General features: G+C 45.3%; 1 protein-coding gene across 3 annotated transcripts in view; it reads left to right on the forward strand.

Moving 5' to 3' along the window:
- The first annotated feature begins 208 nt into the window (after window positions 1-208).
- GASK1B (golgi associated kinase 1B) overlaps window positions 209-15,545 on the forward strand; it is a 49,409-nt gene continuing 34,072 nt past the window's right edge. Inside the window, exons 1-2 of one of the 3 annotated variants that reach the window (XM_032466065.1) lie at window positions 209-395; window positions 1,620-2,754. In XM_032466065.1, coding sequence (XP_032321956.1) covers window positions 1,854-2,754 — 901 coding nt within the window. In that variant the 5' untranslated portion in view covers window positions 209-395; window positions 1,620-1,853. Of the gene's footprint in view, window positions 396-632; window positions 904-1,619; window positions 2,755-15,545 lie in introns of those variants that run through there. The other 2 variants (XM_032466077.1, XM_032466072.1) reach the window with 2 other exon arrangements.

Below are 15,545 nucleotides of genomic sequence, written 5' to 3' on the forward strand. Positions count from 1 at the left end.
CTTTCCAGTGGGAAAACCTTCCCTGTCCCCGTCCTGCCCTGCCGTCCAGATTCTATTTGCTGTAGAAGGAAAATCTAAGTGAGACCAGAGGTTATCAACCCTGCCTCTGTGCCAGGACACACAAACCACCTAAACCAATCACTAACCTTTTTAAAAAAAAAAACAAAAAACCCTCCAATCAGAGAGCATCCACAACTTCTTCTTGGGAACTGTTGCACCGGGCAGAGGCAACACTATAAACGTCTCTCCCCATCCATGTGCACTCTTATCTCTCGGTTCTGTTTTTTCCCCTCATTTGCATTAACCCTTTCTTACCTTTTTATGAACTTCTAGACCTACGCTTCTCAGAAGGGGTGGGACACCCACGTCACTCTGCCCGTGGCCAGGATGGAAAGGTGAGTCCCTGGGAACCGGGGCACTGTAATCCTGGGCAGCCAGGACAGACAGAGAGCTGGTGGCATTCAGACTGCCGCTGAGCACACTCTCAACCCCTTTTAACTCCAAGAGACTCTCATCTCCAAGTCTATTTCCAAACAGGACGCTAGAGGGCTCCCAGGGGTTAAAAATCAATGGGAAAAAACGATCTGAATGAAAACTGCTTCTATACGGCATTTGTTTTTTCCAGAATTTAAAATCAAAGTTTATTGCTTAAACTATTAAAAAAAAAACCCTCAAAACTTACACGTCTGAAAAGTGAGTTGTCAGTCGCCAGTGAAGAAGCAGCTGTTTTGCTTTGCAGTCAGTAATTTTCAAGGACGCTTTTGAAAGCTGAGCTATTTGAAATGTGGGACACTCTTGACCTTGAAGTATGTTCTACTTACATGCCTCAGCCTTTAAAAGTTCTTTGCATTAGAGTCAGGGATCGCATTCTTCCTGGAGCCAAGCACCGGGCCAGCCGTGTAAGTAAGTCCTTATCAGCCCTTGTTCTTTCTAATAATGTGACAGAATAGAGCTGGAGAGGTCTTTGTTTTCTTTCAGCCGACTTTGGTGGAAAGAAAAGAAATAAAAAGCAGTTTGATGTGTGTTTTGCATTTATGTGTGTGTGCCTGTGGATGAATACACGGAACTGCTTCCAAGATACGTAGGCATGTGTGGCTTTACATTATAATAACTCAATATATGCTAAGGGACTCTATTATGAAAAAAAGGATGGTACCATCCGATGAAGAGATTATGTTTCTGAATTTGCATGTGAATACTTGCTGCTTCTTCCCAAGTAGCTTTTTGGGACACAGGACTTTTTAAAATAAATGTGAGAGAGCTATAGGTTTTTGTTTTTTTTTAAAACTATTTGTTACTGGTCTTAAATTATTTCTGACTTTCAAAAAAGGAAAATCTGGATTTGCTGAATTTTAACACTTTTCCTTCAGGATCGAGTTAAATGAGTCTAGTTACAAGTTATACAATGCTCTTGGATGTTAGTGGTTTGTTTTCACTCATTGAAACTGAAGGACAAATCTATACATCTTGTTTCTATTTTTTAAACCTCATTTAAAAATGATTTGGCGGTGATGGTGATGACAAGAAAGGGTTCCGCTTTTTGCTTTCCTCTTGTGGAGGAACTGGACTAGTTTGAGACGGTGACTCAGTTAATGAAGTCCGTTTCCATTCATTCTTAGGAACAAGCCGCACTTCTTTTGGGGGAGACTGATAGAAGTTTAAAAGGTCGGCTGTGGCCAGTGTCAGAGACATTCCCGGCTCCATCACGCACCCTTCGAGTCCACCTCTGCCCACTGGAGACCACTTAGATACCCAAGCGGAGGCGACAGCTGCATTCAGGAAACCATGCCTCCCGTCAGCGGGAGCCAACTGCAGACTTTCAACCCTGTTCAACATGTGGATGCGGCCGAGAAATGACCTGTCCGGACAAGCCGGGGCAACTCATAAACTGGTTCCTCTGCTCCCTGTGCGTCCCGCGGGCGCGGAAGCTCTGGAGCAGCCGGCGTCCCAGGACCCGGAGGAACCTTCTGCTGGGCACCGCCTGCGCCATCTACCTGGGCTTCCTGGTGAGCCAGGTGGGGCGCGCCTCTGTCCAGCACGGAGGGCCGGCCGGCAAGGGCCCGCACCTCAGCCGCGACTCCGCCGAGGTGCCCTTTCCTGAGATACCCTTGGATGGAACGCTGGCCCCGCCCGAGCCCCAGGGCAATGGGAGCACGCTGCAGCCCAACGTGGTGTACATCACCCTGCGCTCCAAGCGCAGCAAGCCGGCCAACATCCGTGGCACGGTGAAACCCAAGCGCAGGAAGAAATACGCGGTGGCTCCTTCGGCCCTGGGGCCGGAGGCTTGGGTTGGACCATCCTTTCAGCCTCGGGATGCTGCGGGGGCGGCTGATGCTGAAGTGCCTGGGCATGTCCAGGGAGGACACCTGGGGGGGCCACCCTGGAGGGGGATACAGGGTCCGGGAGTGCGAGGTGGCCGCTTGGACTTCCAGCTGCCCCAGGCCAGGGAGAGCAACATCAGGATCTACAGCGAGAGCGCCCCGTCCTGGCTGAGCAAAGAAGACATCGGCCGGATGCGCCTACTGGCGGACGGCGCGGTGGCGGGTCTGCAGCCGGCCGGGTCCAGGAGCGGAGCGCGCCTGCTGGTGCTGGAGGGGACCCCGGGGCCCTCCGCGCCCGCCTGCGGCCCCAGCCCCTGTGGCCTGCTCAAACAGCCTGTGGACATGAGCGAGGTGTTTGCCTTCCACCTGGACAGGATCCTGGGGCTCAACAGGACCCTGCCCACCGTGAGCAGGAAATCCCAGTTCATCCCAGGTAACCGTCCCCCGCGCGTGGTTATTTGCAGCTGTTGGGGGATTCGGGCTGATTTTCCTCTTTTCCCTCAATCCCTTTTTCTAAATGATTTTCTCCGCCCACGTTTCACATTTGGACAGCAGCAGCAGCGTGTCTTTCCAAGCGCTTGGCATGCTTGAGTCTCCCGGCTTTGGGAGGATGTGCGAGTTCCAGGGAGATGCTGTTCTCCGCGGGCAAGAGTAATCCCACGATGTGCGATCAGTGCTCCACGTTCCCCTCACTGCACTTCCCAGAGGCTTATTACATCTAATTAAAGCCGTGGCAATTTGCATGATGAGGAGAGGAAGGGGGTGAAGCAGAGAACTTGCTGACAGTCAGGCGTATGATTAGAGAGGTTGCTATGGAAAGTCAGTAGGATTTTGTTCATTGGAAGTTTTGAAAAGTGAGGGGAAAGTGGCTTATCTTTCCATCTTCAATAGGGGAAATCTTTTTAAGAGGCTCCAAGCCAGACCAGGTTAGCCAGATCCACCCCCTTGCTTTTTCATGATGGATTTAACCCCTTTATTTTGCAAAGAAAATGAGGCAAAAAGAGGTGATTTGTTCTGTATATGTACTAACTAGCCATGTGGTTTCTCCAAGCCCGTGACTTTGATTCATGGAGCCTGAGGGCCAAGACGCTCGCAAGTGACAGTCATTTTGGCAGGTGTACAGTCAGCCACTTCAGCTGCAGGCACAAGGGCTAGTCTGTGGCCACACTCATGCCAAATAAAGAATTTTCTCTGCATCCCAAAGCTATTCCAGGCTTTGAGTACAAAGTCAGGTGGGTCCACGACTTGCGTTTGAAAGCAGAGTGATCCTGGAAGTTGTCACCCTGAATCCAGGCTGGTCCAAGAGGCTAAAAAGGACCACAAAGAGATGATAAACTCCAAGTTTATTTCCTTACTCCCTGTCACCATACAATTTAGCATTTCAGCCCAGCTTCCGTGGGGTCTGGACTGGAACGGATAAAGCCTTGGGAGTGCCCAGGAGGCACACTGCATTTTCAACGGCTCTAGGAGTATAATTTAGTCTCAGAATGAGTACTTACGGAAGTACCCGTGATTGACTTAGAGAGACTTGGCCTTCCTTCCTTACCCCGGTTTGTGGCTAAGTGCTGCAGGTTGACAGGTGTGTTTTGATGTCTCACGTCCCAAGTCACAAAGCTGTCTACCATGCTGCTGCTGACATGAGAAAGCCTCTCAAACAGTCCATCAGATGTTGGTGAGGGCTCACGATTTGCTAAGCACTGTGCTCACTGATTCATAGAATCCGCACACGCCTTGACTCCTGTGTATCCCGCAACAGTGCAAGGAGGTAGGTTCTCTGGTTACTTCCACTTAGTAGATGAGAACATTGAGGCTTATTTAGGCAAAGTAACTGGCCTCAATGGCCACCGCCAATGTTAATGGCTAAGCTGGGTTTCGAACCAACTTCAAAAGGTCAGTTCTTAGCCATTGGGCTTAGGTGACAATACTGCTTCCTGTCCAGACAGGAGCACCCTGGAGACAAGGATGATGTTGGCAGGCGTTGGGGCAACAGACACACGCTGAGGCTGTCCTGGGCCAAGCAGGGCAGAGGGTCGCCCTGTTATGCTCTCTTGCTGTCTATTGTGATGTCATAAAGTCCCCAAAGAGGTGCTTGAATATATCTGGAGGCATGGCACGCCCATCTGTCCTTTAACTTCCCTGGGATGCTCCTGGGTGGAAGTTGGGAGAGTAAAGCAGTGGTGAAGACCCTGGGCTCTGGAGCTGAGCTGCCTGGATTTGAATTTACCAACCACGTGACCTGGAAATGTCACAGCATCTCTCTGTGCCTTGGTGTCTTCAGTTGTAAATGGCAATGATGCCTACCTCGGGAGGCTGTTGTGAGTTAATACATAGAAAACACGTGGACCTGGTGCTTGACACGCAGGAAACCTCTAATAAGTAAGTATTGGCTATTTTTGCTACTACACGAGGCATGTGAGGTATTCACTGAGGTCACTCACATAGCCTCCAATCCTCACGTGTCATTTCTTTTATTTTTTAATTGAAGTATAGTTGATTTCCAATGTTGTGTTAGTTTCTGGTGTATAGCAAAGTTATTCAGTTATACACACACACACGTATATATTCTTTTCAGATTCTTTTCCATTATAGTTTATTACACAATATTGAATATAGTTCCCTGTGCTGTACAGTAGGGCCTGGTTGTTTATCTATTTTATATATAGTAGTTTGTTTCTGCTAATCCCAAACTCCTAATTTATCCCTTCCTACTGCCTTTTCTTTTTGGTAACCGTAAATTTATTTTCTATGTCTGTGAGTCTGTTTTGGTTTTATAAATAAGTTCATTAATATCATTTTTTAAAAGATTCTACATATAAGTGATATCATATGATATCTGTCCTTCTCTGTCTGACTTACTTCACTTAGTATGATCATCTCTAGGTCCATCCATGTTACTGCAAATGGCATTATTTCATTCTTTTTCATGGCTGCATAATATTCTGTTGTATAAATATACCACAGTTTCTTTATCCAGTCATCTGTTGTTGGGCATTTAGGTTGCTTTGATGTCTTGGTTATTGTAAATACTGCTGCTCTGAACATTGGGGTGCAGGTATGTTTTCAAATTGGAGTTTTCTCCAGATACATATAATTTCTTTGTGTGATAGAACTAGGTCAAAACCCAGGTCTCCCGCTTACCTGGTGAAACTTTTTGGTTTCAGCATATCTCTTAGATATTTAATTCTGTTCTTTGAATATCCAGCATCTTTGGAAATAAAGAAGGCAGTTGCATCCAGTTTGAAGGAGGCATTTATAATCCCAGTATAGACTGGCTGTTCCTTGCTCCTTTCAGAGGTAAGTGGTGATAGGAACTGACAAGGTTGTATTGATGTGACTCTCAGTGTGGTGAATTAAATACCTAAGATTATATCTCAAGTGACACCAGACCTTTCTTTGTCCTTTCTTTGATACTTTCTCTTAGAAAGTGGTTAAGAGTCATAAAATCAGGTCAGTTTCCTCAGGAGCCTATGACGTGATTTAGATATAGTTATGAGCACTCAATATGATTCTGCTCATGTAGACATGGTACTGTTGTAAAGTCCATAAATAGATCAGTTCTGGTCATGGTAGGGGATACACAGTCCTAGGTCCTCAGCACCTACCTCTCGTCTTTTCCCGACTTGCGTCTTTATTCCACTGATTTCCACAGATGTGTGTCTTCCCTAGAGGGTCTTCCTGGTCTTCTCTTGGTGGAAACTCAGCTTCATTTGATTATCTTTCTATCTTCCTGTCTAAGTAAGAGGGTGATAGATCTTATCTAATTACCCGGCACCTGTTTCTGGTTCATTCCGCATCATTGCTTTGTAATCATAATCACTTGTTGGTAATTATAACCATCTGTCCCTCCCCATTGGGGTCTAGGTCTGTGAAGGTAGAGATGTTTCCTGCCTTGCCCATCATTATGTTCCCGGATCCTAGTGGAGAGTCTAGCACATAGTAGGTGCTCAATAAATATTTTTGAATGAAGGCAGGGACACATATTTGGCCTGACTCTAAACAGTAAACCTATATTTGCTTCCAGCTTTCAAAACTCAGGACAGATATTCCCTTTTCAGTCCTAAATCCAAGCTGAGATTTCTCCTGGCAATTCTTATAAATGGCTTATTGTAACGGTAATGACAGATGTCCTTGGCAGCCTCTGTGTTATGTGAATAATAAGTTTTATAGGACTTATTCTTGTGAGGCCCATCAATATGGTGGGCTTCGCCTCACTGTGACGTCAGTTGATAATGAGTTTTCTGTAGGAGGGACATGGGGCCTTAGTGGAGGAATGTGTTTCCCTGATGACCTGGCTTGGTCTGGGAGCAGATTTTTTTTTTTTTTAATATTTGGGGAGTGGATGGCCAGCGATTTCTGTAAGTGATCTGCCCTAAGTATTGTTTCTGATCTCTGACTTTTGATTAATGTTTGTGAAAATAAATTCATGCTTTATACCAAGAACTTAGCTAGTCTGCCTCATGAGTTGAATATAGATACTTGTCTTGTCTGGGTTAATCTTTCGAAGCAATCTATGCTGTAAATATTTTTTCACCTCAGTTTTGAGATGAAAGAAAGGTAAGAAGAAGGCAGTTCAAAGTCACACAATGAATTAATTGTTCAGAAAGAATTCCAGCCCTTGTCTTCTAACTTCCGAGTCTTTCTTCTTTGTCAATCTGTTTTCCTCAACAAATCCTTCCAGGGGCCTTCAGGTACGTCTTCCTTCTCCATCACCATAACCTACTTGTATATCTCTCTCTCTGACATAACTGGACCCTGATGACTTCCACACTGATGGGCAGGTACAGGCAGGAGGAGCCTGTTATTTCTCAATGAGACAACAGCCATCACCACAGCAAGAGGAATACTGAATATGACCATATACCAGGCCCTGTTTTTTAGTCCTGTGCGTGTATTATCTCGTTAAATCCTGCCACACATTTTAGGAGGTGGGTACTCCATGAAAGACGTTTCCTGGACGTGGAAATAGAGGCCCAACATCATTAAATACCTTTGCTCAGAGTCATACACGTTATCTAGGTGTAAAAAGGAGACCTAAGATGCAAAAAGATGTGTGGAAGAGAATCAAAGGCTATGACTGAAGGATCTGCCAGCCCCAGCCTCTCAAGTGACGCTTTCTGTTCTTTCAGTCCAAAGGCAAAGGGTCCCAATTATAAAGCTCATCTTCAGGTATTTATTTGTTTGTAAATCTGACATGAGTGATCCTACCAGCCCAGAGCCTCCAGCTCAGGTTATTCTGGGACAGGTTCTTGATTGTGTAACTTGATGAATTCCAGATGATTCTCCTTGACTGCAGACATCTATGTGTGAAGTTGGCAGGTTTACTGGCCCCGTACTGTACACCAGACCATTTTCTGACAGGTGTTAATTCTAAAGGTATCCCAGAAAATGCGAAGGGCAAGGTTGTAATTATGTAGACGGTGCCAAGAGTCTACCACACTACAAAGTCCAGCCATTCACACTGGAACAGAGTCTTGTCCCATGTGTATCTTTGGAGGAAAAGGGGAAATACAGAAATGAATTGAAAAATAGCATCCAAGGCCTTTTTAAGAAATCCATTTTTGCAATAATGAAAGCTTTTTCGGTTGTGAATCTATAAAGAATCTAGTGTCTAGATCTCACATCACATTTTAACACAACGAGTGGGGAGGGTATAGCTCAAGTTGTAGAGCATGGGCTTAGCATGCACAGGGTCCTGGGTTCAATCCCTGATACCGCCACTAAAAATAAATACATAAAATAAATTATCTCCCCCCCCGAAACAAACAAAACAACAACAAAAAATTAACACAATGATTTCTGATTTACCATTGTGCCAATATTTCTATTTAACTTCTTTTTCCAACTCAACAACATAATGTAATATTTTTACTCAGGGAAGTAATTGTGATAACTACTCTGAACACTGCTCCAAGGGTGGTGGTGGTTGTTTAAATTCAAGCCAATGCTTACCAGATTTTCTTATTTTACCACAAACAATCATATGTATATAAATATGGCTCAGCATAGTAATGCATTTCTTGCCAAACTGTCTTAGTGAAAATCATCAATCCTTGCAAAGGTCACCAAAGACTATGTGGTGCTGGTACCTTCAGATAAATTTTTGTTAAACAAAATCTTCTGAAATATTTATCTAAGACAAGACGAACCATGTCAAAGCCAGGGGCATAGGAACCCTAGCACCTCTCCAAGGTCTTCCATTTAGCAGCATGGCCAAGCCTACCAGCAATCCGAGCAGCCCCGTGCATGAATCCCAAAGGCTACCATTTTGGTAGCACTTAAGTGTTATGCTATTTCTCATGCCCAGCATGGAAGATGCATTATGCGTGCTTCATTTTTAGGATGTTGCTTTCTTGCCACAGAGCTGTCATACTGAATTAAAGTAGCCTTGTTCTAGGAATTCTGTGTGTCAAGGCTGCTTGGATGACAAACTGCAGGCACCTCACCAACTTCCTGATGAATTTAAATTCATCAGAGATTGCACGTTGTCCACTGTTCTTCAACTTGTGCTGCCTCGTCTTACTCTAAAGCAGGAGAAATACACTGTGTATTTTCCACTCTCTTTTTGAGTCCATGTGAGCCGCACTGGGAGTTGTCGGCTGATGGTGCAGTGGCCGGGGCAGGGGGATGGCAGGTGTGCAATTCATGTTGTCCCAGGTTCTCAGATAAGATCAGAGGCATTTTGCAAGGAGTTGTGAGCATAACCCAGTTGCCCACACAACTTGGAAACACCCTGACTCCAAAATCCTAGAAATCTGGGACATGCGTGCAAACTTTCTTAAAATATTGATGTGAGAGTATAGGAATCATGTCTTACTTTTGAAAATCGAGTTGAAAGCACACTGTGTTCTTTATCAGAAAAGCCCTAAGGGTATTTCTTTAGTGATCAAATTGAGCTGGTCAGCTTAATACTTTCATTCATCAGTGAACAAAGTTTGCTGAGCGTAGGCTCCAAGCAGCGAGCGCTCGGCTGCACGGTCCTCTGGTTTGCTCACTGCACACCTTCCTCGGCAAAGTGGGGGCATGGGGTGACCTTCTCTGCTGTCCCTCTGGAATGTGTCCCTAATCTCACACGGGGCTGGGGCAGAGGGGACAGTGGGTAGTGGTTGCCACACGGCTCACAGCTGAAAAATGCTCGTTCTTTGCTCCAAGCAATCTGTCCCCTTTCACAGTATCATATTGATCTTTTCTTCTTTTAAGAAATATTTTACCGAGCACCTGCTGGGTGCCAGCCACTCCTCTAGTGACTGGGGTCTACATCAGTGGACAGAACCATCCAGAATCCTTGTCCCTGTGGAGCTGACACTATTGGACCACGTGAGAGTTCAGTGGCCTGGAGGGGATGTTCATATGGGCCACGGATTCCGAGATTCACTCAGCACCAGCCTGAGCCCAAGGTCATGACCCTTCCAGCAGGACTGAATCTGTTGCTGTCTCTGGGTTAGTTCAAGGACAGCAGAGATGCTGACCTCCGTTAACGGGCAAACATTGAAGTTTGGGGTGAATTCGATTGTAACTGATAGCATTTGCTTCCTCTGCGTGAAACACTGTTCTAAACCTGGAGAGAAGCTGAATCTTTTCTAATTCAAAAAGCTTGGCAGTTAAGAACGTGGACCGGCGTGTCAGTTTGCGAGGGCTGCCGTCACAGAACCCCAGGCTGGGAAGCTGGAACGGCAGACATTTCTTTCTCACACTTCTGGAGGCTGGAAGTCCAAGATCAAGATTTTGGCAGATTTGGTTTCTTCTGAGGCGTCTCTCCTTGGCCGCCTTCTCCCTGAGTCCTCATCCGACCTCTCCTCTGTGCACACACACCCCTCATGTCCCTTTGTGTTTCCAAATCTCCTCTTCTTACAAGAAGGACGCCGGACAGATGGGCTGAGGGCCCCCTCTAACAGCCTCATTTTAACTAAATTGTCTCTTCAGAGGCCCTTTCTCCAAACACAGTCACATTCAGAGGTGCCGCAGTTGGGGCATCAACATACGCATTTTGGGGAACACAGTTCGGCTCATCACAACTGGCAGTCTAGACTCCCTGAATTTGATTCCTGGTTCCACCACTCGATCACTGTGTGACCTGGGAGAACTAACTTAACCTCTCTGTGCCTTATGCCTTCATTAGTGCGACAGGGATGATGATAATGAAAACGACGACCCTGATGACAGCACTTAGCTCCAGAGCCGTGAGAACTAAGTGAGCTGCTACGCATGAAATATCTATGATGGCGCCCATCCGATGTTCTTGGAGAGATTTCCTATTGGGAGAGTGAGGCTGGGAGAGCGACGCATGTCCTCCAGAGGCCCGCAGGTCGTGGGTGGCGGGGCTGGGATGTCGACAGCGTGGGTCAGAAGGGTTCCACAGCCCTGTTCTTTGCGCTGTCTGCACCATCTCCCATTTCCCACATCACTTGTCAGCCCCAGCGGTTGTGGGCTGCGGTTCCCAGGTAACCACGCATCCCCATGGGAACCCACTGCCCCTACTGCCTTTTGGTCTGATTCCTGAATGAAGCCGTGATGCCTTAAGTGTTCCCGTCTCATGACGGCGTTTCAGGGTCCGGAGGAGAGAGGCAATGGTCTTTCCACCTCTTGTTTTCATCACTCCAGTGCCTCAAAGAACGGTGGAGACAGAAGAGTGGATTGTTGAGCACAAGCAGGGTAGAAGGAGGGTGTGGAAACCCCTGCACACACCACCTCTATTTCTCGAGTGTCTCTCTGATCCTTCTCAATCCTTCTCAATCTCAGTTTAGAGTGAAGACAGTGAAAGCCCAGCTTACGAGGAGGTCACACCAACCAAACTTTTTTTTTTAAATTGTTTTCATTTTTATTGGGATACAGGGGACAGGTTGAGAAATATTTATGCAAGTCATGCTTCCCCAGGAGACATCCATCATAATCTTGCTGGGACAGTTTTCAGAGCCTTTTATTTTTCTTGGAGCCGCTGCTCAACCAACCACACTGTTATTCAGGACCCACTGACCATTCCTTAGAGCCTAAGGGCTTAGAGGTGAAAACTGGGGATTCTGAACCTTCATTCAGTCATTCATCAGAAGTTTTGAAAGCTTGCTCTGGTTATGTCAGGAGTTGGAGACCCAACGGTGATTCTCAGACAGCTCCCAGCTTGGAGGGTAGGAGACAGCCAAGCAGACAAGAAGTGTAGGATAAAGACCTCAGTGGAGATATTTTCAGGGAATCCTATAGGCACAGAGAGGGGGAATTTGGTCCAGAATGTGTGTGCATCGGTGGGTGGGTAGGGGGATTAAAAAAAGTTTGAGAAGAGGTAAAGTCAGAATTGGTTCTTAAAAGTCACCGTGGATGGAGTGAGGGACGCAGTGGGTACTGACAGGGAGGAGAGAATTGATGGGTGAGAAACCTGTGAAGGCAGAGTGTGCTGGGGAAACTGCCAACAGTTCTGAAACAAGGAGATTGGGCTTGAGGGGGCGGTGAGAAGGGAGTGGGTGGGTTTTATGGCATGTGAGGACAGGGGACTTCATCTCAGCTGTAATGGGAAATCACTGAAGGGTTTGAAGAAGAGGGGTGACATGGTAAAGGTCACTCTGGCCAGGAATTCGTGGCTTCTTCATTCACATTAATAAACACTGAGCAGCCCAGGGCCGGGGCACCCTGATGTGATCAAGACTTCATTGGCAAAATGCGACTGTTTGTAGAGCCTGGCAGTGACCACATCATCCCTACCCTCTGAAGTCAAGGTCAGGGTTGGTTCCTGTTTTTCTACATGGAATATTGAGACAGGAAGAGTCTGAGAGTTTCCACTGACAGAGCGGAAGTCCAGGGCAGACCTAGAAAGCAGAAGTTCCCGTCCATTAGTCAAAGGTTCAGAACAAAGCGTGGCTTTGTTCGTAAAGTGGAACTAACGGTCCAGGTCGTTTGAGTCGTTTGTGATGGAGGAAGTCACAAGTGCTTCACACTTAGCCAATTCTGGAGGAAATGTGGAGATTATTTTAACTCAGTCCAACCTCGGGAAGGCAAGTTATGAAGTGAAAAACAGTTAGGAAGGTAACTAAATACATTTTTTTTTTGTTAGAAGAACAGTATTCTAAATCACTTAGAAATCCGTTCCTAAGAAAAGTCCTTACTTCCAGGACTTGGCTGGTTAGAATCTACACATATGAAATCTATGGAATTCTGCCTCTCTACTGCCTCCCCTTAAGAACTGAACAGAGGTTGGTTCTTTCTAATACTCAGCAGTGCTGTATCTTCACTGTTTCCATGAATGTCCCACAGCCCTGCTAGGGCAGGTTTGGAAAATGGTCTTTTCATGCCTTGAGGAACTCGCTGTCTTGGTCAGGGTGGTTGGAGGACTGGGCTTGAGTCTGGGGAGGCCAAAGACATGGGCCAGAATAGAATAAACGCCTGTGATTTCTTCTTTGACCCCACGCCACACGCTCAGCTCCTCTTCAGAGAAGGTTCTTCTCCTATTATTGCCCCAGCTCACCACCTCACTGTTCCGGGGCTCGGCAATCCTTTGTTTCTTGGCTTTATGCTGAGAGCTCAGTCTCTGTTTTAGTCCCTCCCTTGCTCCCTTCAAAACACCCTTCAACTGGCAAACCTTTAGCTCGATCGCCATCACACGCAGGCTTGTCTGTTTCTACGAGACTCCGAGCTGCAGCCCGGGTCTTGCCTGGGACTGGGATCTCGTAGGACCGCCATGTCTGGCATGCCTCACTCTGAATTCTTTCTGTCTGAAACCCAGCAACCAAGTGGGTCCAGATATTGAGGGACGATGGTAAACACATGTTGCTGGAAGAAGTGGATTAACCGTGACGAAAACCCTGAGCAGAAGTAACATCTCATCTCATCCGTCACATTTCCTCCCCCCTCAAGGCTGTCACGGCATCCTGCACCCTGTTTTGCCCTCCCTCACATTGACTAACTGGTTCACCATCACCAACTCTAAGCCAAGAGATCTTACCTGTTTTTTTCGCTTTGGTCTAGTGCTTTTAATGGCCAAAACCCTACTATGATAAGCACTGTCGAAAAACAGAGCAGATAGTACTTAGGGGATCATTCACAGCCAGACGCCTGCCACACGGTCACTGGAGACACACCCACATCAGCACGTGATTTCAGCAGATTAGAGATTTGCAATGTTAAGATCTTCCTTCAGTGCGTCGGACGGTTGGAACATGACAGAGTTTCCTTCCCATAGCAAAGATGAGCCTCAAGTTGTGACGGGTCTCTGTTTTCTCGAATGGGTTTTAGAGTTATTTTTAATGAAGGGCTCTGAGCTGAATTGTCACTTTCCTTTTTGTCTTGTTCACGAGAAGTCTTGGAACTTGGCCCATGTGATAGAACAGACCTTTGACTTCAGAGCTCAGGATGTTTTGACTTATTTTTGCTCAGTGATAAATGCAGACAGACATTCACAGCTCCACCCAGCATGCTTAGCATTCACCTGTGGTTCCACAAAACCTGTCACCCCGTGTTCAAAGCGTGGGGCACTTAATAAATCCGTGCAGAGGCGGCTGTGTGTAGCACTCATTCTCAGTGAATTTTCACATTCATCTTCTCAAGAGAATGTCCTCTTTGTGCTTTTGAATAAAAAATGACTTGGGAGAACATCAAAATTCAGAGGAAATATTCCGATTTTGGGAAAAGATAAGTTTTACTGACAAGTCTCATCTTTTCAAAGACAGCTGCATAAGCTTTAATACACGTGAACACCCACATATCTTTAAAACCCCACCTTCTCTCCCCACTCTGACAGTTAGAATTGTATTTCTTCACCATCACGAGGTCTTTAGAGAGGACAGTCCTGCATCATTTTGACACACCTGGATGCAGAGAGATGAATGCTCCTCGTCTCTGAAACCCTTCAGGTGAATTGCTTTAACCAGTTTCCTGCTTTCCGAGGTTGTTTTTCTGCCATCCTTTCAGATGGATCAGAGTTCATTTACTTCTGTTAACAGCCATATTTTATAAAAAGTGAAATTCCCCTCACAGTAGTGGTCATAGCTCTGATGTTAGCACTAAAAGGGAAATTTGCAAGGATGCTTGAAGAAGACCTGGCTCAGCCTGAGGACTGCCACGCCCCTGCTTCCCCGAATCCCGCCTTCCTGCAGTGACGGACGCCAGGCAGGGCAGGACAGAAGGTCTTTCTGGGACAGTCAGCATATTTTGCTGAGGGGAGAGGGATGTGAGGGAAAACAGACGATATTAGCTGAAAAACAATTACTCCTATCAGCTGAAAACTCCCTTTGTCAGTTGAAGAACAATTATTAAAATAATTTAATGGAAAATGTATCATTCAAAATGTTTTTGGATTTAAAGGAGAGAAATGGTAAATGAAATACAATTTACTCATCGGTAGCTCAGGGGTTGATTCTCTATGGTCCGTGGGTGAAAAATGCCCCTCACCTCCTGCAGCCCAGTTTTGTGTGGTCTGTGAGCTACCAATGGTTTCTATAGTTTTAGATGATTGAAAAAAAAAATCAAAAGGTTAAGAATATTCCAGTAACGCTTAAAAATTCCATAATATGTATATTTCACTGTCTATAACAAAGTTTTATTGGAATGTAGTCACTGCCATTTGTCTATATATTGTTTGACTGCTTTTGTATCACGATGGAGTTGAGTACTTGCTAGTTGAGATGGTATGGCCCTCAAACCGAAAACACTCATTGTCTTCCCTTGACAAGGTTTGCTGACCACTAGGCTAGACTATTATATCACAGTTAAAGTCATACTATTATTATTTATTATTTATTTTTTATTGAAGTATGGTTGATTTTCAGTGCTTCAGGTCTACAGTAAAGAGATACACTTATAAATATATATGTAAATATATATTGTTTTTCAGATTCTTTTCCATTATAGTTTATTACAAGATACTGAATACAGTTCCCTGTGCTGTACAGTAGACCCTTGTTTTTCATCTATTTTGTATATGATAGTTTGTATCCCAAATTCCAAATTCATCCCTCCCGCATTAAAGTGATACTGTTTAAAAATATTTAATTGTGAGAGAAATGTTTATGATGTAACATTAAGTGAAACAATTATGACAAATTTTATATATATATATATATATATATATATATATATATATATAAAATGATTCCAAATAGTTTATTTTCATTGCATAATTTTTGCCTTTCCCCTGGTGGAAGTGTAAGGTTTATGAAACTAAAACAAAACAAAACAGAAAAACAGCTGAAAATCTGGCATGTATGTATGTATGTATGTAAATTTCTTAAGACAGTTTACTTTTCC

Source organism: Camelus ferus, chromosome 2, assembly GCF_009834535.1.
Source record: "Camelus ferus isolate YT-003-E chromosome 2, BCGSAC_Cfer_1.0, whole genome shotgun sequence".
Lineage (NCBI taxonomy): Eukaryota > Metazoa > Chordata > Mammalia > Artiodactyla > Camelidae > Camelus > Camelus ferus.